At 47.4% G+C, this 26,532-nt stretch overlaps 1 protein-coding gene across 1 annotated transcript in view; it reads left to right on the forward strand.

Annotated features, from left to right (window-relative positions):
- The window catches only part of LOC144933354 (uncharacterized), a 78,010-nt gene that overhangs the window by 20,402 nt on the left and 31,076 nt on the right, over positions 1 to 26,532 (forward strand). The window contains exons 3-15 of the mRNA XM_078858037.1: positions 8,821 to 9,149; positions 11,665 to 11,719; positions 12,758 to 12,939; positions 13,966 to 14,229; positions 14,646 to 14,878; positions 15,407 to 15,523; positions 18,487 to 18,555; positions 20,879 to 21,019; positions 22,208 to 22,382; positions 22,539 to 22,816; positions 23,800 to 23,938; positions 24,922 to 25,054; positions 26,210 to 26,299. Coding sequence (XP_078714163.1) covers positions 8,821 to 9,149; positions 11,665 to 11,719; positions 12,758 to 12,939; positions 13,966 to 14,229; positions 14,646 to 14,878; positions 15,407 to 15,523; positions 18,487 to 18,555; positions 20,879 to 21,019; positions 22,208 to 22,382; positions 22,539 to 22,816; positions 23,800 to 23,938; positions 24,922 to 25,054; positions 26,210 to 26,299 — 2,205 coding nt within the window. The remainder of the gene's footprint in view (positions 1 to 8,820; positions 9,150 to 11,664; positions 11,720 to 12,757; positions 12,940 to 13,965; positions 14,230 to 14,645; positions 14,879 to 15,406; positions 15,524 to 18,486; positions 18,556 to 20,878; positions 21,020 to 22,207; positions 22,383 to 22,538; positions 22,817 to 23,799; positions 23,939 to 24,921; positions 25,055 to 26,209; positions 26,300 to 26,532) is intronic.

Genomic DNA, 26,532 nt, shown 5'->3' on the forward strand with positions numbered 1-26,532 from the left:
TTCACAAAGGCTGTGAGTGCTGTTCGCGCACATTTCTGCGTGCTGTTTGAAACATGCAGAACAAGTTTTAAAAGTGACAAATTATGGCAATGAGTCCTTTATCTTCCAAATACCAGGATGACCAGTGTCGTACAGACCGCTTGTGGATGTTGGGTTAAACAAGCTTTGGGAAAGTCACTTACATCGTGTTCCTGCGAGCGTTCGCTCTTTCTCATCGCATTGCATTGGATTCTCTTTGGGTTGGAGGGTTCTAAGATGTTGTTCTGAAAAGTATCGATTATCTTTGGACGTCACTCGGCGTGATGGCCGATGTTATGTCTCTCCCATCTTGTTATTGCCTCCAAACACATTGACCTATTTCCTACAAGCCTGCTCAAGTTACAAAAGCGAATGAGGTGCTCAAAGGCTCGCATGTACAACCTTTTGACGTCAATACGTACTCGTATGTTTGCCTATGACCAAACTACCCAGAATGCACCTGATCTCATCAGAATCTTAGAAACTAAGAGATTTGAGCCTGGAGAGTGCTAGGATGGGTGATCACCAGGCATGCCAGGCTGTCATAGGTGTCTGTGAGGATGTGTGGTATTCAACGCAGTGCGGGGCAGCCATATCCATTGTTGTACTGTAATTCTATGCTGACACGTCCATGCTACCCACCTTCACCAATCCGCAATTGAGCAGCGTGGTCAAGTATGGTGAAATAAACCTGCATGACCCGCACAGCACAGGAAGCTTTTCGTCCAGCAATGTGCATACGGTGTTTCTCTTGTACATTGTATATGGTAGTACTGTAGTAATAATCGTGAGAAGCCAGACGTTTAAAGCAATGCAGATGTGATATCAAACGGCGGTAAGTGTTTCACTTTGAAACAAAGTGACGTTTGCCGGAATTGTCAAACGGCTGTAACGTCGGGTTTTTTTTGGGGGGGTCATGTTGCTGTTTGTCTACTTGGTCATCGTGTTGTTTGTTTCATCTATAATTGTAATCCCCGTCGGCTCTGGTTACGAGAGTACCTGCATGTCTCTGGGTGTGGCCCCCCAGCGGAGCGAGACAAGTCGTTTGGCTGCGTGTGTGTGTGCGCGAGCCTTTCATGCCAGAGCACATAGTTGTCACCGACCGGGACACAACAATTGATCGGTGGCATTTTTTTTTACTCCAAAATATTTTGCAATAAGTCACTCACAAATTAAAAGCCTGAAATTTCAAATCTCGGTTTGTGGGGTGGACTTTGCGTACCATCTTTATATAGTGTCTCATGTAACGAGTACCAATTTGATGATGCTGCATTTGCAGTGGCGTACGAGCACAATTACACACAACACTCGATGTATTTGTCAATACTACCTAAATAGGAAAATATCTATCAACATTTTGGGCAATGGTCCTTCTTGATAGCACAAATCTGTATATATATATGTACATATAAAGATGAACTGCTGCTATATAAATGTGGAATTTCCACCACCGCTTCATGGTCACCAACAGAGATGATCACCACGCATTAATTTGAGCTTGGAGACACTTGAGCTTTGACTGTCAAAGAAGGCAATATCTCCACGAGCTTTCACCTAAGTGTTATCAATCATATGAGTTTTAAAACAACACAAGCATTGAAGTCAAGGGAATTAAAAAACAACCGCCCCCCCCCCCCCCGTTTTTTATTGGCATCCACATAGACACGGGTGCCAATTCCAAAAAATCTCGCCGCGCGAAACGGGCCAAAAAAAAACAATTTTCTTTCCGATCTGTGGCTGCGCCCGTGGCCCTGGAGACCGCCACTAAATCTCCGAGCGTCGGCGGCTGGGAGCGGCCACGTTCGCCCGCGGCAAGGAGCATCCCCACGTCACGCCGTGCCTTCGTGCATTGCCAACGCCGCCCCGTAACTGACACCTCCACAACACGGCTCTCGTGTTCCGCGCGCAGGTGCTGCTGCTGCTGCCACCGCCACTGCGGTAGCGGCATGTGGGCTTTTGTTTCGTCCTTTTTTGTTCGGGTGCGTTTAAATTATCCGCTGTCACGCCAGTAACGAGTCGTAAAAGCAATATAGAGTGCGCTTTTTTTTCAAAACTTTTTTTTTTATTCATTCGGCGATGTGCATGCTGTTAATGCCGGTATAAATATACAGCCTGTGTGTACACCATGCATAAGGCATTTCTGAAATTAGTGGGAGAATGGATGGAGGGAGGGGACGTGGGTCTCGTGTTTGGGGACACGGAGCTAAGGAGCGATCCAATTACGCAAGTCAGCGCGGAGCGAGGAAGAGATGACTCTGCGGGGGAGCCGGTAACGCTGCCAGGTAAAGTTGCTGCGCGCATCTTAATACTCTGATCGGTGTAAATGTGATACGCAGCAGGGAGGCGGCGGGTAATGCATGAAAGGCCATAAAATCTGCTCCGTCACGCTTTCCACCTCGGTGCACTCTGGCCCATGAATGTCATTCCATTAATTAGTAGGCATGAATACATGTTTGTGTACGGTATATGAATATAATTTGAATAAAAATAACTTAATTATAACCAGATCGGTGATGCTGTGGCAGCACGATCAACTCACAATTGGTTACTTTGCCAAATCACATGATCAACAAAGTAACCGATAGAAAGCATACCAATTGTTGGCAAGTCAACAATGATATTGCCGTGCCTGAATAACCACCTACCATAGTAATGTGGAACTTCCAACACTAACTCGCAGCCTCTGTTTGTTATGCATACTGCCCATCGCCTCTTTGAGCAGGAAGACATTTGGAGCTTCTGCGTGTGTGTACCAGTTATGGAGGGATACACAGAGTCGCCAGGCTCGGTGAGGGCTTTCCTGGGTAACAAGCATATCATTAAAAAAAGGAGAAAAAACTGAATGAATACTGCCGGTAATAATCTTTATGAAGATGTGAATTTTAGAGACAGGTGAGATTGCACTGAGACAGCACGGTCTCTATTAAAAGAGAGAATGAGACATTAAACAGAAGGCTGGCAGGGATTTCACACTCAGATTGCAGGACCAGTGTCTCCATCGGCCTTATATTGACTTACCATGAAGTAGTACTTTTTTATGAACCCAGAGGGATTATGGGCCAAGTCAACTCTCAACCGGAATCTGAACTTGCAACTTTCCACACCAATGACCGACCAGCACCCTATTAGATGTTTATCTGCAGCCATTTGTCAATCCACGACTGGATGAATCGAACTTAGGTTGACTGAATTTGAAGACTTTTGTAGTAACAGCTCTGCCACAGTTATACTTGTTTGGCTGTGTCAATTGTAAATGACAACCTTTCTCTTTTGAGGCCAGATTAAAACATAAAATATCTTGCGGATGTTAAAGCCAACAATACATGGCGGTATACCACATTAATGAAGATTGATTAATTTGTGGCTTGTGGATATGTTGATGACTGGTAGTGTCTCCGTAATGGTGTTGTAATTGGTTACAAACTGCGGCTGTGGCTCACGATTCTTTGAGCAGCGTGGAGTTAAGCCAAAAATGACACAGCCCAATGTAACCGCCATCGCTGTGCAAGACCTCATGGCGTTGTAATTTGTTTCCAAATGTGGCTGTGTCTGCTGTATACAAGGAGGGTCCTTTTGTAGATCACGAGACCTTGGGAGAAGAGGTGTTGTGATAAGGGAAAGGGGAGAAATGTGTTATTGGTGTGTAAAATAATTGGGAGGGTCGCGTGAGAAAGTGCATTACAGAATGGGTGAGAATGAACATTTATTTATATTTAAAATTCAGAGGTAGATGAGATGACCTAAGGCTTTAGCCTCGATTAGAATTTGAGGCGTCTGCTATAAGCCCGGATGATTAAAATACAGTGCTAACAATGTGTGTATATAAATTATTACAAAATACAGTACACGATTTACATTTAATCCAAACGGCTTTTTTTACCCACTTTCTCTGCACTTCGATTCGTGATAACTGTTTCAATACCTGGGTAAGAATAGTTATCAGGTGTAGTAATTACTGGTATACGTTGCAGATTATGTAGAGATAATGAACACTTTCAATATCGTATATCCACTGCTGGACGAAGGCCCTGCCATGCTAGGCCAGTGATAGGGGTTGTTTGACTATACTTCCCCAACTGAGTGTTGGTGATAGGTGATGCTGCGGGCCGATAAAAATATTACTCGCTGTTCATGTCATCAGTTGATGAGAATCAACCTCGGGTTACCATGTTCACAGCACATCATACTAATCACTGCACCACCACTCCAACTAAGTTGCAGGTCATTTTTAAAAGGTTGGGACTCTAGGCTATGACATTGCCACGCTGCGGAATGTTTTTGTGAACGATGTCACGAGAACTTGAGGTCCAACTGTAATATATCAAAAGGAATAAATTAACCTTATGGGTGGACCCTGGGGTTCCATAAGCCCCCGGCTCTCGCATAAACTGCGTTGCGGCGTCATTGTATGTCTGTTGAAGGCTAACGATACGGCAATCGATTCCTCACGACGAGTTCTACACGATGCGCCAATCAAAGTTTCAAAGTTTGGTTTCTTCTGCGCATTCGTCCTCGCTGCGCTTAGACGACACGACAACAGAATGATCCGCGCCAGGTGGGCCGCGGCGTTTATGTGCGCGGTGGGACAGAGTCCCCAAAACGAAATTACCGTAATTACGATTTTGAATGCATTAACCACAATGCTTGACCACAAGCATTGTGGTTAATGCAGACATGATTCCTTGTAAAAGGTTTCAGTTTGGTGTTTTCACATCTTAACACCTGCTTGTTGCCAGAGAAAAGGGGAAACCCTATTCTCATGTATTATTAGTAGCAGTTTGGACTGTGCAGTTCAACCGATGGAGATGCTCACAACAGAGATGTTGGCGAACATCTGGGACTCTCTCAAACATCGATACCACGCGCGTAATGTCACCAATTTTTCGTTCAATATTTTGTTCTCTTTCAGACAGTGTTAATGATGAACGTGAGCTTTTGCACACAATGTGTGTCGCCAACGCCATGGTGCACATGGGGAGGTTTTCAGGGATGAAACTCGTGTCATCAAATCTTCATACTGTCAGACGTGTGCACTGTACGCGTATAGTTTTAACAATCTCAAAATGTGGCTCCGTGAAAATATATGATAATTTTACGTGCGTCCTGTAAATTTATCTCTAATTGGTTCATCTAGAACGCCATCCCAAGACACGGCAAGCCAATTCTATGGTCCAAAGTGTCGTTGCACGGGTCAGCGGTACAACAATAGACCCGACAGCCTGGGTGATAAGAGGCCTGTATTTGTTCTTTAACAATTGGCTACACTTGCAGCCGGCTTTATTGTTCGTCCCACCTTCCCCCTTAGTAGTTCGACGTACGTCTATCACGCGGTTTAAAAAAAACTAAATTGCCAATAACCACGGTCAGTGCAGCCACATCACGGTGATGCTGCACTGCAGGTGCGAATTGAATTGTGGACCGCGCACAAACTGGCTCGCCCTGTTGCCCTTAATAGGGCCATCCACTGTCACGATTACCACCACCAGAGCGTACACGTACTTCAGCAACACGCGTGTATGATGACAACACACCCACGCGTGCTATTGTTTTGTGAGTTCACGGCAAGCATGCCTCCTATTGTTGCCGTAACGGTGTCAGATGTACGAGTGCATTTCTATCGGCGGCGTTTAAGAACGGCATCGGTAATATGCTCTCGGAGACCTTGTTCAACAGATTTTCAACCACCATGGGAGACCGTTGATGTTCGTTGGGTGTTTTTATGTTTACAGAAATACCAATACCGTCATTTTGAACAGACAGGTTTTGCTTTTGTTGACAGCGGCAAACCTGTTTTCAGGCGTGACGATGCGGATTAGTACACCTGGTTCACACCCCTGATACATTCCGTCACCGAGTCTTTAACGTTAACTTTTGAGCAGATGGCGTACTTTGATTAACACAGCAGAAATCACTGGGTTTCCTTCGTGTTATAAGAAATGTACCATTGACACCTTACAACTTGGCTAGATAGTGAGCGAACCATTGTGATCTCCGACTATATGATACCATCGGATGTAAAATATGATGACGGAGACTGTAAGCTGAGATTCTGCTCCGACTTAAGGCTGTTTTTAATTCACTATATGCATATAGGCACAAAGGTGGATTCTATTCGATATTGGTGAATATATAGCAATGTTTGATCTATCTACATCATGAGGCCTCCTTTGCCAGTACCAAAATATAATAATAGGGGTTTCCCCTTTTTTCTGGCAAAAAAACTGAAACCTTTCTACAAACATGATGTTTACATTAACCGCAATACCTGTGGTCAGAATGCAAACAAAAAACACTGATAATGTATGCATTGTCCTTAAAATTGATTGTCTCTGGTGTGGACCAATCAATTTCAAGGACAATGCATTCATTATCAGACTGGTGGAACCTTTAAATCCAGGACCCTCATGAAACACATCTTGAGACACATTGAAGCATTCTTGGATACATAACTATTATTTTATTATTGTTGTTGTTATGTTTTGACTCAAAAGTGGAGTACGACCGACGATTGCCCCCATGTTTATTTTTGGACGGTTTATTTTGTCTGCCACTTGTGACCGGGACTGAGACCGCAACATTCGTTGCACATGAGTTCCGTTTGACCACAAGAAGGCGAAGGTGATTTGTGTTCACACTGAGCCTGGAGCTGGTGAAAATACAAAATGCTGCGTTAGCACCCTTGCAAAAGCATCATCCCTGTGAGCCACTGAGCCACCGCTCTCTTGCGCCCTGTTGCTGTTGGTGACGGTCGCTTCGCTGGTTCCTCGAGAGTGTGGGAGCAGGAGTGGAAAGGCGAATTGGTGAGGTGTGTGAATTATTGCGGTTGAAAATTAAGAGGTGATCGTTGAAAGATTATATTTGAAAAAAAAATTGTTGTCAAATCGCTCCATGTCGTTCACACGTTAGTGCTGAGTTGCCAATGCTGAGAACCTGAGTTGAAATCCAGGCAGTCTCCAGCGATTAAACTAAAGTGTAGCGTGAGGGTTCTCAAGCATAGCAAGTTGGCAGCTGAAGGCCAGCCGCGAATGACTGCGCAAAAAAAGCATCACACGAAATTTGTTTTTTGCACTTCATCCGGCTAAATTCCAGCAGTGAGAATGAAAAATATAATTTTGACTCATGCGACAAACATTATTCACGTATGTAGAAAGTGTTGTCTTTTACTGTGCTGACCATGGGTCATTTGAAGGGATCTCAGAGGTAGCTCTATGATATCCGCTTACCTCGGCCATTCTCTAACACGAAGTGCTGCATTGCTCTGCAAGAGATTTGAACGTTAACTTCGTCTCGTGATAAGATACCAGATCACACACTGGGAGTCAAATTGGGGAAAAAAATGATAAACGGTAAAAAGATACATTGTCATAAAAAAGTCACCTTGCTCAAATGAGCAGTGGGGTGCTTCTGCTGTGGGTCCTGAGTCAGCAAGTGGTGTAAATTACACATTTCTTTGGCAGGCCAGCTTCTCCATAGGACCATCACATTGATTTCCTACAAAGTGGGCTTCATGTTATCGACTCATAATGGGTGATAGGGCTGAGTTGACCCCCATTTAGGATTTGAATTTGCAATCTTTTGATTATGAGTTAAGAGCTGGAACAACAGTGCCACGTCTCTGTATAATTCGAAATTACAACAAAAGAATAAAAACTCGCCTCTGTAACCATAATTGCCAAGTTTTCTCCCTGAAAGAGAGTGATTTTATAAAAGAAATAACACTATTGTATTATTTAATACATTCCCACACAGCAAAAACAATATTGCCATTGAATAAGCCTGATAATGTAAACTATTAGAAACTAAACTATTTTATTTACGAGGGTTAAGCCCACAGTTATTAGCTATTTTTCAAAAACGACCTGTCCACAAATGATAGCTCAATAAAGTGGCTTATCATGTGGAAATGTATAGCAGCCAAATACTCTAAACACATGTTTCTAAATGTAGAGGGAAAAACCGGAGGACCTGGAGAAAAATACACATGACCACGGTGAGAGAGACATAAACATTCCAAATTTACAGCAGGCGTCGGGGTCGGGATCGAACCCATGAACCTCCTGCATACCAGGTGAGGGAAGTAACATCTCGCCACCGGGCGGCTCCCAACCTCGACAATCTCAGGAAAACCCCGGGTGACCTTACCTTGTTTGTGGTGTGTTTATCGCCCGAATGTACTGCCATAAAGTGGCCGGGTGTGTCGAAGTGTTGTCATGTTCGTTACCCCGGCCGACTTTGACCTGTTGTACTCGGGCGTCCTCGTCATCTGGTCCAATGGGTTTTATTGACTTGTAGGTCTATAAACTGCAAATGCCATCGCTTGCGGAATGTGTCGTGCCAAGTACTCCTTGATTCATCTCCTTTGGCCGCCATAAATACCAGAGTAAATGCGTCTTTTATTTGTGACTTTGATTGCGTAAGGGCTTATCCTAATTACATTAGAGGGATCCGCTCTGTCAGTTCACACTGACAGACCCATACCTGGCACAGCGTCATGAAAATCCTTGAAATGTACAAAGTGCCGTAATATGGCAGTGGAGTTGATAACTAGTTACAGACAATTTTTTGTTTAGCGATCTTCCATCATGTTTACTTTTGATGCACAATTTTCAGTGGAGGTTTCGGCGCTCAACCTCGGCACTTTGAACCGTTGACTTCGTTTAAAAAAACAATCAAGCGAAGCACCATCGCAAGGCTTGTTCCTAAGCTCAAACAAGCGTCGTCGGCGCTCCCGTTTAAAGGCGGCCACCTACGAGCTGTTACACAAATCGGTAACAACATTCCCCTTCCCTCGTTTCCTACCAGACGGAGAGCTCGACGCGACAACGCCTTCGCAGGACGATGGCCTCACTGCGGACCAGGTGGACGAGAGCGGAGTCTCTTCCCTGCGCACCGACCAGGACGAGGCAGAGGAGCGCAGTGAGGTGGAGCCCAAGCTGGTGCGCGGGGGGAAACGCTACGGTCGGCGCTCCCGGCCGGAGAATTCGCTGTCTGAGCAGTGGAATGGGGACGGGGCCTCCCTGGGTCACGGGGACGGAGGGTCGGCGGGCAATGGCGACGAAGCGGATGGCAGCAGTGGAGGGAGCGATCCCACCGGCGATCCCTTCTCGCCCATCTTGCACAACGGTCGGCCGGTACGCTGTGCCACTACGTTGCTTACACGGAGCATACCGCGGTCGGTACTAAAAAAGTGTGTGGTTAAACTGCGTCTTGCTTTGATACATTCCATGTTTTCATAGTTCCAATGAAAACAATTATTAATCGTATTACCTTTGGGGCTGGTAGGCACTGTGGTTAGAGTGCTCAACACAGTTGGCAAGTAGTGAGTTAAAATCTCAGTTTGTGGACGACGGCTACTGTGGTTATCCTGTGGGCTGGCTGGCTCCCATCATCAGAATGTAGAATTCCCGTGAGTGGTGCAGGACCACCAACAAATGGGAGCGATAACCTACTTTAATGTTTTGCCACCCACAGTAATGATTTTCATTTATTCCGATCCTTTAAAGAAAGGAAAGCTGCCTGTCTTTGGATTGATGCAAGAACAACATCACGAGTCTATATCTTTCAAGGGTACGTCTTACCCAACGTATTAACCTATACCTATTTTAGGAATATGTGCTCTAAGCTGGTCTTGACCAAAAATAAATTTTCTTCAGAAATTGATCATTGGACTGAATTACATTAGATTTATGTACCTGTTGTTTGGTTGAATGGGTACCCAGGAATCAAACCCAGTTGTACACAATCCTGGCTCACTAATTTGCCATGGGACCATTATCCTACCTGGTGACCTGCAATGCACTTAATATTTTGTGAAAAATGAAATAACTTGTCCTCACGACATTATGCATACAATACACGCAAGTCGTTTTAAGTAATGTCTATGTCTTATACGTATTCATCACCAAAACCTTGCGATTGCTCTGGCCAGCACCGCACGCAACATTTCCCCAGGGCCCCCGTGGGAAATACGTTTCACTCTTGAGCCGTGTGCCCATGAAGCGTTCGTTTAATAAAGGTTTCACTCTTCCAGACCAACCTCGGCCTTTTGATCGGCCCGGTTTCCGCCCAGCCCCGCGCAAGCTGTGTGCATCGCTGCCATGGACACTGTGTTTGCATGTCGGCACACCGCTGCTTATCACGGCCGGGAAGCTGCCTGGAGACTGCGTACACAATGGCAGCAAGCCGGGACTTGCTAATCAAAGGGGCTTGCGGGAAGTGGACCTTGTTGATCCACCATCCACGCATTTCGCGGCAGATTGACGGTGTTTGCTTTGGGCCGTTTCACAGCCTTAATTAAATGACTGTCGCTCCTGGCAAAAGGAGGCCTTTTACATTTTGACTTCTTAGTAGTCTGGTGAAGAGCAGGAACGTTTGTTTACTTGCTTCACTGCCAGCGTCATCTGGGCGGGGATGGCACTGTGGTTAGAGCACTTGCCTTAGAAGTGTAGAGGTTGTGAGTTGAATCCCAGCCCGAGGGTTGATTCAGCAACATCCTATTTCTGTGGAGTCTCATTAAAATGGAATACCACATGGTGGGGCGTCAGCTCTTGTCATCATATGCCCCCCTTCCCCCCCCACTATGGGAATGTGGGATGTCCACCACGGGGACTATGGAGACACACCGACTTGAACCCAACATTGGTGATTTTTTTTTCAATGTGAAAAGCGACCACCATACAAGTCCTGGGTAGTTAATTATAACGCTAAGTGTAACAGCAGTTTGATCGGTAACTCCGCCCATTATCCTCACTTAATAACAAATGATGGTGCTTCCCCGACAGATGTAATGATTGTATCTAATGATCAGTGAACCATACTGGTTCAATGTATTCCAGACAAATCGTGGGCTGATTTCGACTTTATTGAGCCTCATCAACAGTAAGACGTAGCCTCCACTTACCTGGATCATTTTGTGTTTGCATGAAACGTCTGAGGTTTTTTTTCTCCCCAACATTTTCTTACCAGAAAAAAAACCGTGCAAAAAATGTTGCCACTGAAAAAACATTTACCTTTGGTTTCTATGACACACGTTTAGCCCTGGGGCACTTTCTAAGTGCAAGTGCGCTGCGGTGCCACCTTCTGGTCTCGACGCGCATCTGCTGCGTTATATCATGGACCCCTTGGCAGCCCAGTTAGATAGGAATCGGAATATTTGTTGAGTGGTCCAGGACCCTCCACGGGATGATGATTTCTGTTGATTGTCGACAATGCGGTACTATTTCATTCACCTGTAGGGATTTTCTGAGCTCCTGGCCTTCTGATCGGGATGTGAATGTACTCACCCGCAGTGCTAACCAGCCGGTGACTTAAGAATACTGTGTACATAGAAATTTAAAGCTAATATACAGTCTATTTTGGCAGTCCACTGCTCGATTCAGGCCTCCGCATGCTGTGTTTTCATAGGGGGTTTATTTGACCATACTTCACCATGCTGGCCAGTGCAGGTTGGCGGGGGGGGGGGAGGTGGAATCACTCGCCACCGATGCTTGCCATGGCCGGGAATCGTACTGAGGCTCGCCAAGGTTAATAGCGCGATTCGCAAACCACTGCCCTCCCCCCCCCCTCTCTCTACCACGATGTGTATATAAATATACAACAGGATCACAAGGCGGCCTCGTGAAGAATGTGTTGTGTTTTTGGCCTCAGGATGTGTACGAAGGAGGCGTCTTTGGGCCGAGCGAGGACACCTTTGAAGCCGAAGGTGAGCGCAATGGGAATTTACAGTTTGTTTTTGCGCCGGTGATAATTTACCAGCGTGGTGCGCTCGTAAAACACACGGCGTAAATTCATTCCATCACCTCATTCACCGAATAGTTCTGTGATGATAGTGCACGCGTGTGATTTCTAGTTCTTAGCGGGAAGTCGAGAGTGACTTGTTCTTCAGAAAGACGAGCCCCTGATTTTCAAGGACAGCCGTGGGAGATCAGTGCAGCCTCGATGTTAGTTTGAGCGAAGAGGAACATCAACCTTGATCATTTGATTGTTGATTTTAAAATGCAAAGCATTCCTTAAAGAATGTCAGGATTAAACAAATCTGATTCTCCATCTGATATAATGTACGTTCATAAAAATAGTCGCACTTGATTGGGTGGTGACATTCACGAGAATTAATTAACTGAATTTTGAAGATGTAAAAGAAGTGCGCGTGTACAGATTTAAATACAGCCAGGTGGTGCTCTGTCTCCAGAGCTCTCCACATAAGTTCACATCCCATTCAGGGTTCAAATCAATGAAACCTCTGCAGTTCACAAAATAACTAGCACTTTGCCGCTAGCATTCAGTGGCCCTCTTCTCATAGGGAGACTGGCCCCTTCCACAGAAATGTGGAATGTATCACATCAGCTCAGGGCTAATTACCATCCCACACTTGAACGGACTAAAACTTTTACGTTTTTACACAATATTTTGATTGAGAGAAACGGCCGCGGTGTAATGGTTAGCACAGTGACCTTTAAAAAAAATCCAGAGGTCGTCCGTTGGATTCGCTCTGTAGCGACACGAACGCACTCTATTATAGCAGGCGCCAAACTGTGCGACATGCCCTGCCGCATGGCCTTGTGGGGGAGCCTCGGTACTGACATTCCGTACACGTACGTCATCGGAACGGAATCGGATGAAAAACTGATCACGTGCACCGACATACGTCATCCGAACGGGAAAGTGTTCAATCGCCAACAGCGACGCCAACCCAGCCCGCGCAGCTCCACCTCGACTGCCCCCCTTCGTTGACCGCTCACAGGCCAGAACCCGTGGCACTCGTCGGCTTTCCTGAGCAGCAGCGGCGTGCTCGATGCGGACCCGCCGGACGCGCTGGGCTCCATCGAGGAGCGGCTGCTCGCCGACCTGGGCCTGGAGCCCGGAGCGCGGCTCGACCCGCAGGAGGCCGCCGCCGTGTGCACGCAGCTCCAGCTGCAGCACGAGGTACGGGGCGCGGCACGGAGACGGGCGTCGCTTTATGAAGGGCGTCAGCTGTGTATGTATGTGGAGTGCTCGTACTCACGTGATCCGAGGGTAGAAATACTCGCGTGATCCAAGGGTACAGTGTAAGGATGACGTCACGAGGAAAAGGAGAGAGAGGTGACGTCACCGGGAGAGGCGGGGCGATTGAGGCGCGTCTTGGAGGGAATCGGAGTGGGGTGGTGGATGTGTGCGGCGGTGAGCTCGCGTGGAATAAAGAAAAGTATCGACTCTCGATCTTCATCTGGTGGACTCTCTACATCTGTGCGATGTTTAACTTCTTTCGAACAGGACGTAGCCAACCGTGCTGATTGGAGGTCGCGTAGATATGAGTGTCGCATGACGGTGACTGTCGTGCAGCGATGAGTGTCACTTTGACAGTTCTACCTTTGCGAAATCCAGTATATTAGTAGTCAAAAGGTGAGCCTTTTTTATGGTTTAAAGTTGATTGCATAATCTTGCTAAATGCAATGGCATGCATTCAGTAGACTCCTCAAGACTCTAACTAATAAAAACTGTGTAATTTTATGCAATTTTTAAACAAAAATAACCTCATGTCATTTGCAATTTATTTATTTTATATTTCTAAATACATACTACCATATGAAACAAAAATTTAAATAATACATTTTGGAAATTGTTAATGACCAAAAAGATGAGGTTTTCCAGTAACCCAATGGTCTCCCTAAGACACCGGTTTTAAATTCCACATTTCTACGGCACAGTTCAGTCTCGCTCCCTCTACAAATGTGTGGTCATTTCTTTAACCATGAAAGAATGATGGTCTGAGTCAACCTCCTCACAAGGATTTGAACATGTGACCTTCCGACCATGACTTGAGTAGCAATATTTGATATCTATCTGGCCTAATAACATGAGGGTTACTCTCATGATACATTTATTCTCCAGTGATTGAAGCCCACTGATCAGTAGAATCACCTGCCACCTCTTGCACTCTTTTTGTTGTCGGTGTTGCCCCCTGCGCTTCAGTGGCAGGCGGTGCAGGCCCAGCTGGAGCCAGCGGACGACGGGACGGTGAGCTGCTCGGAGCTGCTGCAACTCCTGCAGCACAGCGGAGTGGACGAGGAGGGGGAGGCTGAGCCAGAGGAGCGGAGGGAAGAGGAGGAGGAAGATTTGGATGATGAGCGCACCAGTCTGTCCTCGCAGAACCTGTCCCTGGGACGTTACACGCCGAGTTTGTCGCCCCCTCCACCCGGCGTCCTCCGACAGCTCAAGCGCTTCCACTACAGCCAGGTGCGGACGGGTGAAGCGCGCACGCGCGCCGCCGTGTGGGTCAGCGCCGCGTGAGTGGGAATCGCCGTTGACTCGGCGGGAATGCACGCGGCGTGTTCTTTAGCGTTTTGGTCAGCCGGTGCGTTTCCTTGCCGTGTGTGCCACCGTTTGTCATTATGTGTGTGTGGTGGCAGAGTAACTCATTCGGAAGGCTGCGAATTCAGTTCTAATCCCAGTGGGGTATCGATCCTGGGCTTAGTAGTCCATGAAATGAGTACCGTTTATAGGTTGCCTAGGTGGCTCAGATTTCTGAAACACTGGATTGAAATCCAGGTAGCCACCCGGGGTTCTCAAGTGCAGCGGGTTGATCGTCGATGCTTACGATGTTGATGATGACGACGGTGTGCACGACTGTGGCTGCGTGTGCGTTCGTCCAGGAGGAGGGCGGGCGACGCACGGCCACCCCGTCCCTGCTGGCACCCAGTGGCCACGAGCTGCTCTTCTCGGATCTGGACGACGGCACGGGCAGCGTTCCCACCGAGCGCCTCTTGGACTCGTGGCTCGCCGACGGCGTGGCGCAGCCGCACACGATCCTCGAGGCGAGGCGCGCGGCCGCAGAGCCGGCTGAGATGGTGGCTGGGCGCGTACACTCTCATCTTGTGATTGAATGGCAGAAGATTTTTTTTTTTTACACTTTATTTTCCATGATGTCATTCGCGCAAATTTTATCTCGATACGCTGAACATCGCACGTTGGCATTGAAAAAATGGTACGAAAAACAGTAGCAACCAAGACAGTTTCTAAGTATGATTTGAAAATAGAGAGGGAGCTGATCTCTGTATAGTGGGTAGTGCATTCCACACAGAAGGAGCTGCAAAGAGAAAGCACGCCCGCCAACAGTCTTGTATGCGTGCGTGTGTGCGTGTGGTGAGTGCGGTGGTGCGGTGGATACGAGTATTACGCTATGAACCTGGAGATCAAAGTTCGACTTCCAGCTGTGTAATATCGTTGGTGAGGAATATCTGAGCATGGTGTTGTGCCTTCCCTCGACCATCAGCACTGAGGAGACAGAGGCGTGTAAAACAATGTAAAACAATGTCATTAAGTGCAATATCGTGTCGCGGAATGTCACGGAACTTTTTTAAAAGAGAGACGCTTACATTGTCACGCTGTCACAGGCGCTGCAGTTGAGCGGCAGTGAGCGCGTGTGCCGCGCTGACCTCACCGCTGCCATCGACGCGGAGATGCTCTCCTCTGGGGACGGGCTGCCCCGAGTCACGCTGCTCGCCTACAAGGCGGAAGTGAGGACGCAGAGGTACGGGCAGTGTGTGCACACACAACGGCTGTGATCTGCGAGTTCAGCTTTATTTCTAGAGGCTCCAAGGGAAATTTTGGTATGGTACGGTACGACACATCGACACAGACACAGATCCCCCATATAGCCTTTCACAGACTATTTGGGCCAAGTGCTGTTAGCATGCACCTATGAAGGCCGACACAGTACATGAGAGGGTGGATGGCCAGCACCACTCCCGGCTGCCTTTGTCTTTGAGGCTGAGTCGACCTAGGGGAGGCCTAGGACCGGTTCAGATAATCGTCACTGGTTGCCAGGTTCATAGCTCAGCGCGCTAACCGCTACACTACACACACTCACAAACACACACATGCACAAAGACAAATTTCCCCTGTATCACCTGCACAGACTGTTGGAGCGAGTGCTCTTAGCGAGCACCTGTGAAAACCAGCGTGGTGCGTGACGAGCTGGTGTGGTCATCACCAGTGCAGGCTACCCAATGCCGATGTTAACACATCACAGCCAGCTGCTCATTTGAAGCTGAGCCGATCGAAGAAAGACCCAACTCCATGCTCGGATACTCCTCACCACTGACATTAAGCGTTTGTGGAGTAATGCACTCTCCACTGCTCCACCGCTGCCCACGCATGCACGCACAACAGATTTTTAACCATTCGTTTGGTCAGGGCTTTCGTGCAGCCCTGAGCTTGGCTTAGCGCCTCTAAATTGTTGACTTGTCTGCAAAGGCTGTCGAGTTATAAAATTCACTATTATTATTTGTTCATGCAGGAATGGAAGCACGCTCATAACTAAGTCCGAAATCATTTGGATCAAATCCAAAATGCCAATGCTCATGCTTCCCAGTAGTACATCTCCTTCAATTCTTAATTCATTTGTAAAGTTGATAGTGGTTGGTAGTGGTGCATTGCGGTCATCTGTTGATTGACAAAAGTGGTTGCGTGTGAGGTGCAGAGCTCTCTAACGCCCGTATTTATTTGTCCTTCGAGTGTTGCACTGCCCTCTCTGGTCTTGTTGCGGTGAGGGCAGGGTTAGGCAGCACGTTCCACCACATACGATCCTCATTAACCACTGCCACTTGGGAAGCTCAGTGGTTATAATATTAAGAGACACTTTGCGAAGGACTTAACAATTAAGGCTGTCAATATGGTAATATTTCTGTCGCGTGCGGGTAGGAGATTTCGGTGCAATGCCTGACTCTTGTGGATTCTAGCTGACACAGCCCACGGTGACTCACATCACTAAACCAGCTGATTCACTACAAGCCATGAATTGTTTCATCCATGACCTGCTACTTCCTTGTCTCTCTATTATGGCAACTATTTCAGCCTTATTTCTACCTCTGATTTTTAGAATGCAGCCTGCACTCTCATAAAGCTCCTGTTGTCCATACTCCACGCAGCTGCTTCACTGCAGGACAAAGCATTTTACCTTCCAGTTTCTTGTCTCAAACAGCTTAGCGTCGGAACTCACTTCCCCCGTGCTAAGAAGCTTTGTCACCTCTCACCTGCTGTCCTTCGTCTAGCTCTCTCTCATCGGCTCGCCACTTTGCATAAGAGGCACGGGAGCCTCTGCTCATGAACCATGCTCAAAGGCGTAAGGGATGTGCTCATTGTAAATGTTTGCATCGTGTTTGCTGACAGACAGCTTTACCTTATGAAGGGGGAAAAAAATGCAAGGTTATGGCAAAGGAAAGTCATCACTTCATTCATATTGTCTGATTACATAATGCCCATGAAGCATGCACATGCTTGTGGTTGAGTGGCTTACATTCAATTGAAAACACGTCACGGCCTTCAGGATATCAACAAGGATATCCATTGTCAAGTGGCCCGGTCGCTGACATTTTAAGCGTGCACCCTCGCACTCTCTCCAGAATGTCCCTTGTGTGTTAAACGGTCCGATTACATTGTGCAACTATTTGCCACTACGGCTGAATGTGTCAATTTAAAATCTGCATATGACGAGAAAACCCATCGCAGCGGGAAAGTTAGTGCAGGTCGGAAAAACAAGTAGGTTTACCCAACACGAAAAGATGCGCATTGCGTGTACGGTAGTTTCTCGGCCTTATCCTGACCACCAGCTCAACAGAACTGAATGTGTGGCCATTTTGTTGTTTAGGCCACCGAAGAATTGAGAAAATGTGGCCACCTCATCAGGCAGCAGTGAAACAAAGACATATCTGTATACCAGTGTCATCCCCATTCAAACTCATCAGTAAAGTACAGTTATCAATGTTCACTTATACCATATGCCTCTGGGAGCCCCTTAAGGCTAAAATAAGTGCTGCTGTTCTGAACACTGCAGGGTCAAATCTTGCTCCATTGATGATGCAGCCACATCTTACCTGAATAACAAAAATATGCATGAAAACATTCACAGGTGCACACGTAGGCACCTATTCAACAAAGACAAAGATTTGTTTTTAGCAGGAGTAGGTATGTCAGAACGACCATTTGAACAGTGTTAAGTGAGTAGTCAAAGCTGCCATGGAACACGTCATGAGTAGGTATGGCTAGGACCCCACATGCCTGACCACCTTTGTCTCCTCACGGCTCGAGCCACACATTTTAGGCTCTAATAACCTAGGGAAGGTCCAGTCGGTGTTTGGCCGCCACTTTTCCCCACGGCGTTACCGTGCACACCGTTCGTCCACTCGCACATGCCGGAGGGCATGGGCAAAACACGCACTTCACTATTTGGCACGTTTGAGTGCTCCTGCTTTGCAACAATTGTGTCGAGAGGTGGTCATGTGACACTCTTGAAATCACCGGCTGTCCCCGTTGCACCCCCCCCCCCATCCCTTGCTCATCTCGAGCAACGATCGTTATGTTCACACGTCCACACACCCCGCGCACTCCACATCTCATTCGGCTCCATTCTACAACCACAAAACGGGGAGTTATTTAGAAACGAACGACGAGCGACGTTGTTGCGATGGAGACCGACTGCTAGCGATGGTGACACACGGCCGTGTGCGGGCCTTCATCTCTGCTCTTCACCGCCAACATGATGTTTGATTTTTTCGGACGACGGTGAGTGCTTGGGCGTAAGCCCGCCATCGTTTCGTTTCGTTGGTTTTGTTTGTCTTTAACGAGCAGTTGCGCTTGGTTTGCCGAAAACCAGAAATGGTCGAATTAACGAATAAATAATTACTCCGTAACGATCTAATAGCCAGACGTAAACCATGAAAAAGCGGGGCAGCAAAATACAGTGAGTTAAATAATTAAATACATGCAATACGTGTGTGGGACTAGCTTCTACCATCTGAACAGTGGCCATGGAAACATGCGAGAGAATTGAATAGAAATCAGAGGCAGCACAGATGTGAATTTAATTAGCCTATTCATCGTTCTAATTACCCATTTGATGAGCTCACTTTTGTTTTGGACAGAGAGGTAGTTCAATTAACCCGCGCACGACACTGTAATATGGTCATAGGTAAGTGATGGGACGGGCTCTTTTCGCGTTCTACGTACGTTGATGGTGAGCAGTGCAGGTGAGGTTCCACACCCGCAGGTGAAGGGCCACACCTGCTCTGTGACGTCACATCGACAGCACCAGCGTCGAAACTTGATTCAAGATGGCAGAGAGTGGCAATGAACCATCTTTGAAAGGTTGCACCGTGAGCGGCCCTCAGGGAAGGCGGTGGGACATTTAGAGGCTCATTGCGTGTTGCCTGCCATCTTGGCCAACCCACAGGGCATCATCTAGTGCTGGTTGATTGATTTGACCTCTGCCTAGTTTCATTAACTATTGACTTTTAATTTAGATATTTTTATTTCAGTGTTCGGGACTTCACCAGTTTGACCAGTCGGCATTAAAACTCCCCATCAGGCTGGCGACCCTAGCAAGTGTTTCGCCTCGAGTTTGTTTGGAAGGCAAGATCTTAGCACCTATAGGGATTGAGGAGGGTGAAGTATTTCTCAAAAACGTCTACATCAAAGGTAGTCTAATATGTTGCAGCTAAGCTAAAGGACTCAACCAAGCTCTGTTCCTCTTTGGTAGTCTCTGCTGGCTCTGTCATAACTTACCTTGTATGCTTTAAGTGAACTTTTGAATTAGCAGCAGTGTTGCATGCATTGACCACTATGATACTATTTCCCATACACACATATGCACACACAGAACACCTACTGTACAATAGTACGTGCCATTTCAGCACGTCAATACACTGCTGGATGACGGCATCCCCATGCTGTGTCGATCATGCTAGTTGTTTGACCATACTTCACCACACTGGTCATTGTGGGTTGGTGAAGGGGTTGGGCCCAAAACAGAACAGGATATCACTCGCCGATTTCCTAGCGCAGCACGCTAACCACTGTGCCACCAGTCCATCCCAGTTAGTAGTTGGTGATGGGAATATAAACTATACTCTTTGGGTCTTTCGGTAAAGTCACATAGAAAGTAAAATGTTGAGGCAGAAAAAAATATTTAAAAAATTCCTGCCTCAACAGTCCGCCTGCTGTATTTTTTCACCTGAAGACGATTGCTTGTGTTGCGACCGAAACGTCGTGATTTTTAATATTTTTTTTATCTGCGTGACTTTATCGAAAGACCCAAACAAAGAGTATGAATTCCTGTAGTCACGAAAGCTTTAAGTCAAGGAATATAAACTTTCAACAGTAGGGATGACATTGACAATAAAGGCTGGAAGGCTACTGATTATGACAACGTGGAATAATACAAATGCAGCAGAGATGGAACTAGAGCAGATTTGGATCTTATCCTGATCCCGTAAGTTCAGATATCATAATCAGTGAAATAAATACAACTGCAATTGTCAGAATACAGGGTAATAACCACGGCACTTATTCATAGCATGCCTTGCTTATCACTGCAACATAACACTCAATACATTCGTTCATTATTTCACAAATATCCACATTTACAAGGGCAATACACATCGTACATTCACCGACATTCGTATCTGCAGAGTGAATACACATTCTTAGGTTTTTTCGGTAAAGTCACGTAGGTAAAACATTAAAATTAATAAAAGTAAAATAAAATAAAAAATAAAAATCACGACGTTTCGGAGGCAACACAAGCTTCCGTCTTCAGGTGGAACCGTCACAGCCACGAAAGCTTGTGTTGCCTCCGAAACGTCGTGATTTTTATTTTTTATTTTATTTTACATTTATTAATCTTAATGTTTTACCTACGTGACTTTACCGAAAAACCTAAGAATATGAATCCTTGCAGTCACGAAAGCTTCAAATCTAGAATGAATACACATTGTACACCCATCCTTTCGTAACTCTGGCAGCCGCAGTGGTGATAGTGCAGGAGGTTGTAACGGCGGGGGCGTGCGCGTGTGTGTCTGTGCGTGCCCCGGCGTGTGTGCGTGCTCAGGAGCCAGGCAGAACAGGCGAGCGTGGAGCGGGAGAAGCTTCGCGTGGACCTGGAGCGCACGGAGCGCCGCTGCTCCAAGCTCGCGAACGAGACGGACGAGAGGCATGACCAACTCGAGAGCCTCAACTCCAGCCGCATCAGGTGCCCTGCCCTGCCACTGGCATCGGATCACTTGTATATGTGTATGTTGAACTTCTTTAGCGCCGTATGTCGCCAACCGTGCTAATCGGAGGTGCTGGGGAAGGACAGCAAACTAAACACAAAAAGCAGTTTTAAAGAAATTAGTTTTCAATCTACATTTAAAAGTGCATAGCTCCAGTGGCTTCCTGATATTCGAAGGGAGAGCATTCCAGACGTCCGCTGAAAGCGCATCTGAACGCGCGCGATCCGGTGACCGTCTTTGTTCGATGGCGAGCCAAAAGCCGCTGCGAGGATGACCGGAGTTTGCGTGATGGGGAGCGTACCGGCAGGGCCGGATTGACTCGGTGCCTTTCGGTGGATCCAGCGCAGGGCCTCGCATTTTGAGGAGCCACCCCGAAAATGTATCATCAGCCATGATAAATCCACTGCTGGATGAGTGCCTCCCCAAGCCTCCGCCGCCTCTCGCTATCTCTCAATGCGGCACCTGCACGTGAACTGATCTCGTAGCGCCATCCTGACAAATGGTTAAATCTCAACACATTTCTGTAGAATTACGATATATCCTGTGGTTAATTTAGTATTTAAAGCCATAGATTTGCTTTGTCATCAGCATTAACTCCCCTGAGCCACGCGGCATCCTCCCCTACTTCACGCTGCACCCACAAAGCCTGCGTCCTCTTGCTGAGCAGACGCACGGACGTATGTGTGCGTGCGTGTATGGGGAGTGGTAGCGTCGCGGTTAACGCGCGGCCCTGCGCACCCGGGCACCCGAGTTCGATTCCCACTCACGGTCAACGCCAGTGACGATTATTTGAACCGCTCCTGGGCCTCCCCTAGGTCGACTCAGCCTCAAATGAGTACCTGGTGCGGTGTGTAAACATCGCCACCGGGGAGGTGGCTCGGGCGTGGTTTTGGCCACCGACCCCCTCGTGTGCCGTGCCGGCCTTCATAGGTGCTCGCTTAACAGCGCTTGCCCCTATAGTCTGTTAAGGCTACACGGCAGAGGTCGCAACCGGGTACCCGATACCCGTACCCTACCCGATACCCGGCTACCCGTACCTGGCCGGGTACGGATACCCGTTTGTGACCCTGGTGCGGCCGGGTACGGGTACGGGTAAGGAATCAAAACCCATTTGCGACCTCTGCTACACGGCGGGGGGGGGGGTCTTATTTGTCTTTTTCCCGCAGTGAGCTGGAGCAGGATTGCCGGGAGAAAGTGGCAGCGACGCGAACGGAGATGGACAAGGAGCGCGAGCTGATCATGAGCCACGTGAACCGGCAGCGCGAGAAGCTCGAGGCGGAGATTGACAACCTCCGCAAGGACGAGGCCGAGCTCCGCGACCGTCTTGGCATCACCATGAAGGTGCCGCCACTAACCCCAGCTGCCCAATCCACCCACCCACCCACCCGCCCTGCTGAATGGAGGGAGCTGTGTGTGTGCGCCACGTTGCTACGCGTACGGCGTGCGTGCTGCTTGCTGTGTGCGTGGCTAATGCCGCGCGCCGTTTGTGTATTGTAGGAAAATTCCCGTCTGGAGCGGGAGCTGAGCGACCTGGCAGAGCGGTTGGCCGACTCGGAGAAGCAGGTGTGCAGCCTCAAGGAGCAGCTGCACAGAGCACTTCACGGCGGGGTGAGTCGCTGCGCTTCAAGCCATCGGTCACCCTCTCCTAACGAGCTGTCGGACACCACGTGGCATCATCCGGCATACAGATACGGGCAGATCTCGCGAATCGCCATCACAAAAGTTCAAATCTCGGGTTGGATCCTAAACGCGGTGTCGGAGTCGGCTTGGCCCCCGTCGACCTTCACTTAGCTCAGCCTTGTTTTGGGGTCGATAAAATAGGTATCAATGTTAGAAAATTTCGATTTAAAGCTTTCGTGACTGCAGGGATTCATCTTCTTGGTTCTTTCGGTAAAGTAACATTGGGACGCTGTCTTTCCGACAGCTCTGTTTCTTCACCTGAGGACGGCTGCTTGTGTTGTGGCCGAAACGTCCTGAGAATTTTTTTTAGTATTTGATTATGTTTTATTTTTTATTATTTTATTATTTCCCTTCTACGTGACTTTACCGAAAGAACCAAGAAAATGTTAGAAAACATCAGTATCGGTTGCCCTGTGGAGAAACTCTGTACCCTTCCATGATAATGTGGAAAGTCCAACACTGACTTAGGGCTGATAAAGGATAAATGCACTTCCCGTTGCTCAAGATTCCTGCTCTATAGGCACTTTTGTTGCCTTCCATATGCAACAAAACAAGAGAAACTCGCCAATCATCACGATTAAAGCATTGATACTTAACATGGCTTTCCTAGCAACACAACATATGTCACCATGGGGCACTGTGGTCGCAGTGCTCAATTCACAGCCGAATGTACAACGGGTTTATATCGTGGTCAGGGCTCCACTCATCTCACGGTCCCTCCAGAGTCAATAAAAACAGCGCCACATTCTGCGTCGTCAGTGGTCGTCATTCGGGAAGACTGGACCCCGCCGTAGAAACGTGGAATATTCACCACCATCTATAAAGGGCTGCCAACGGAGAAGGGCACCATCCCACAATAATTTAAACGGAAAGACCATTTTACGTGGTGTTCCAGTTGTTGTTGGATTTAGAGCCCTTGGTCAGTCCACTCACTGCTGCGGGAATAACCTCCTCATACATGGGGGTTGTTTTGACCATGCTTTAACCGCGCTGGTTTAAAACCAGTCAAAATACCACCCGCCACTGATGTCATCCATCGTCGGTAGTTGAACTCAGGACGGTGACTTTTCTGTTGATGACGCTTCAAAATGACGGGCTGGCCACGCGCGTGCACTCCGTCCGCACAGGGAGATGATCTGGACCCCACGAGCGCGGAGTTCTTGGCGCGAGAAGAACGCTTCGCTCACGTCTTGCGGGAGCACGAGCAGCGGTGCAGGGTGAGTGTCTTCCCCCCCCCCCACTCCTCCTCTCACGCGTGCAACTCCCGCGCCACCAGCCACTCTGTGTGCAGATATTTAAGCAGGGAAACGAGTTCATTTTATATCACCAAGGTGAGAACTGGAAGGGACTAGGATCATTTGCAAGAGTGACCTGGGGCATTAGTCTGCCGCCATGGGGCAATGATGGCGATTTATAATCTCGGTTGAGCGACTTGCGGTTTGATCTTTGAATCTAGAAAAGTTGGACCCAGTACTGGCACTCAAAGGCCGATGGTCTTATCCCGGTCACCAATGGTAACACGAAAAACCAGGAGGAATTCTTCCAGCACTGTATTGACAAATTGACATAAATTACTATTCCTATTATAATGAAATGTGACGAAGTGATCCAGTAAAATAAAGATAATTTATGAGATCTGGAATAAATAGATAACGTTGTGGAGAAGATCACCCGATGCAGTATTTGTTCAAATTCTCGTACATTCGCTTGCTAGTCCTGAGAACAGCAAGCTGGGGGGGGGGGGTGCATTGGCAGCGTCATTAATTGTGATGCGTCCCCTCTCGGCCCTGTGAGACCACCTGCACAGCTGATACTATTCCTTGACACTGCTAAAGCTAAATTTCGATTTAAAGCTTTCGTGACTGCAGGGATTCATCTTCTTGGTTCTTTCGGTAAAGTCACGTAGAATGGAAATAATAAAATAATACAAATATTACATAATAAACATAATAAAATAATTCTCACGACGTTTCGGCCACAATGCAAGCAGCCGTCCTCAGGTGAAGACCAGGTCTGTCGAGAAGACAGACGGCTGCTTGCGTTGTGGCCGAAACGTCGTGAGAATTATTTTATTATGTTTTATTTTTATTATTTTATTATTTACATTCTACGTGACTTTACCGAAAGAACCAAGAAGACTGCTAAAGCTGTTATTGATGGTGGTGCTACTGCTGCCGCTGCCGCCGCACCCGCTTCGTAGGAAATGCAGGACCGGATCGACGAGCTGCAGTCGGAGGTGGAGCTGCTGCGCACGCGAGCGTTGCCCCGCAAGGGCGGCCGCCTCAACGGAGAGAGGATGAGCCCCGAGGGCGGGGAGGAGCTGGGGCAGGAGGGTGCGTGTCGCACACGTCACGTGATTGTGTGCTCGTCGTGAACATTGTGCAATCGTGCGCTCATGAACATCGTGTGATTGTGCGATCGTGAACATCGTGTGATAGTGCGATTGTGAGATCGTGAGATCGTGAGATCGTGAGCTCGTGAGCTAGTGCGATCGTGAGCTAGTGCGATCGTGCGATCGTGCGATCGTGAGATCGTGAGATCGTGAGATCGTGAGATCGTGAGCTCGTGAGCTCGTGAGATCGTGAGATCGTGTGAGCATTCAAGCAGTGCATTCCATGTCTTGGGGCGCATCACCAGCATCTTTCACACATATTAAATGTAACACCTTTTACGTATATTATTATTATTACTACTACATGTATATAACACCTTTCACCTGAATCACAGCGTCAGATTAATAATTACACTTAATATTGTTCACGTAAAAAAAATTGCACTTGCGTCAGCAGCAACATCATTAACAATTCACTTGTACTGGGCCCAAAATTATATATTTGTCTTTAGTTTATTTTGCACATATCATATCATAAATATTACACGTAATTTTGACACCAATATTTCCATCATAATAATTACACTTGATCAGCGTCTTTCACTTAAATTATATTATCATTACAGAGCCTCTTACATTCCTTGTCAGCAGATGGCAGTGAAGCAGAATCCATTGTTGTACTGTACTGTATTCCAATGTCTATGCTTCCCTGCCTTCACTAACCTGCACTGACCAGCATAGTTAAGTATGGGCAAGTAGGCCCCATTACCTGCATGGCATGTAGAGACTCCCATCCATCCAGCAGTAGATTGACAGAGGCCTGTACATATACATACAATATCGTCATCAGCACCATCAAACTTGCATGGCAACCTGTACACGAATGACATCATTACACCTTTGACCTGCCATCATTATGACACTTTCTAATTGCAGTCACACAATTGAAATATAAATGTCGATGAAATTATAAGCATTAATTCAAAAACTGTTTAATTCGTGTTAAATATTATTCAGCCACATTCAAGGGTTGGCGGTTTGCCTGACATTCCATTACCACTTTGTCAGCACAGCGAGCTAAGAGCCCCTTGCGAAGTGCCGTGAGACCGTACCTCAGGGTTGACTTTGCCCCGTGGATTGCTTCTCTGTGCTCCAGATGCTCGGAGCATGTCGGCGAGCAGCATAGGCAGCACGGGGTCCCTCCGCTCCAGGATCCGCAGAAAACTGCCCGACCTCATGCGCAAAGGTGTGGCCCCTTGAGAGTTTTCGCAGGGGGCTGATCTTCAGTGGCAACTCTGAGCCGACTCTGGAAATTGCACATTTCTATGGCTGTGGCCTGGTTTTTAAATCCTTTATATTAAGTTCACTTGCTTGCTTGCTTGCGCGCTTACGACCGTGCAAATCTTTCGGTCGTTTTTTAACCCACTTCCCGTGATCCAATCGAGCTGACATTTTGCACACAAACGCGTTGTGCGTGTC

This window comes from Lampetra fluviatilis, chromosome 7 (genome assembly GCF_964198595.1).
Source record: "Lampetra fluviatilis chromosome 7, kcLamFluv1.1, whole genome shotgun sequence".
NCBI lineage: Eukaryota > Metazoa > Chordata > Hyperoartia > Petromyzontiformes > Petromyzontidae > Lampetra > Lampetra fluviatilis.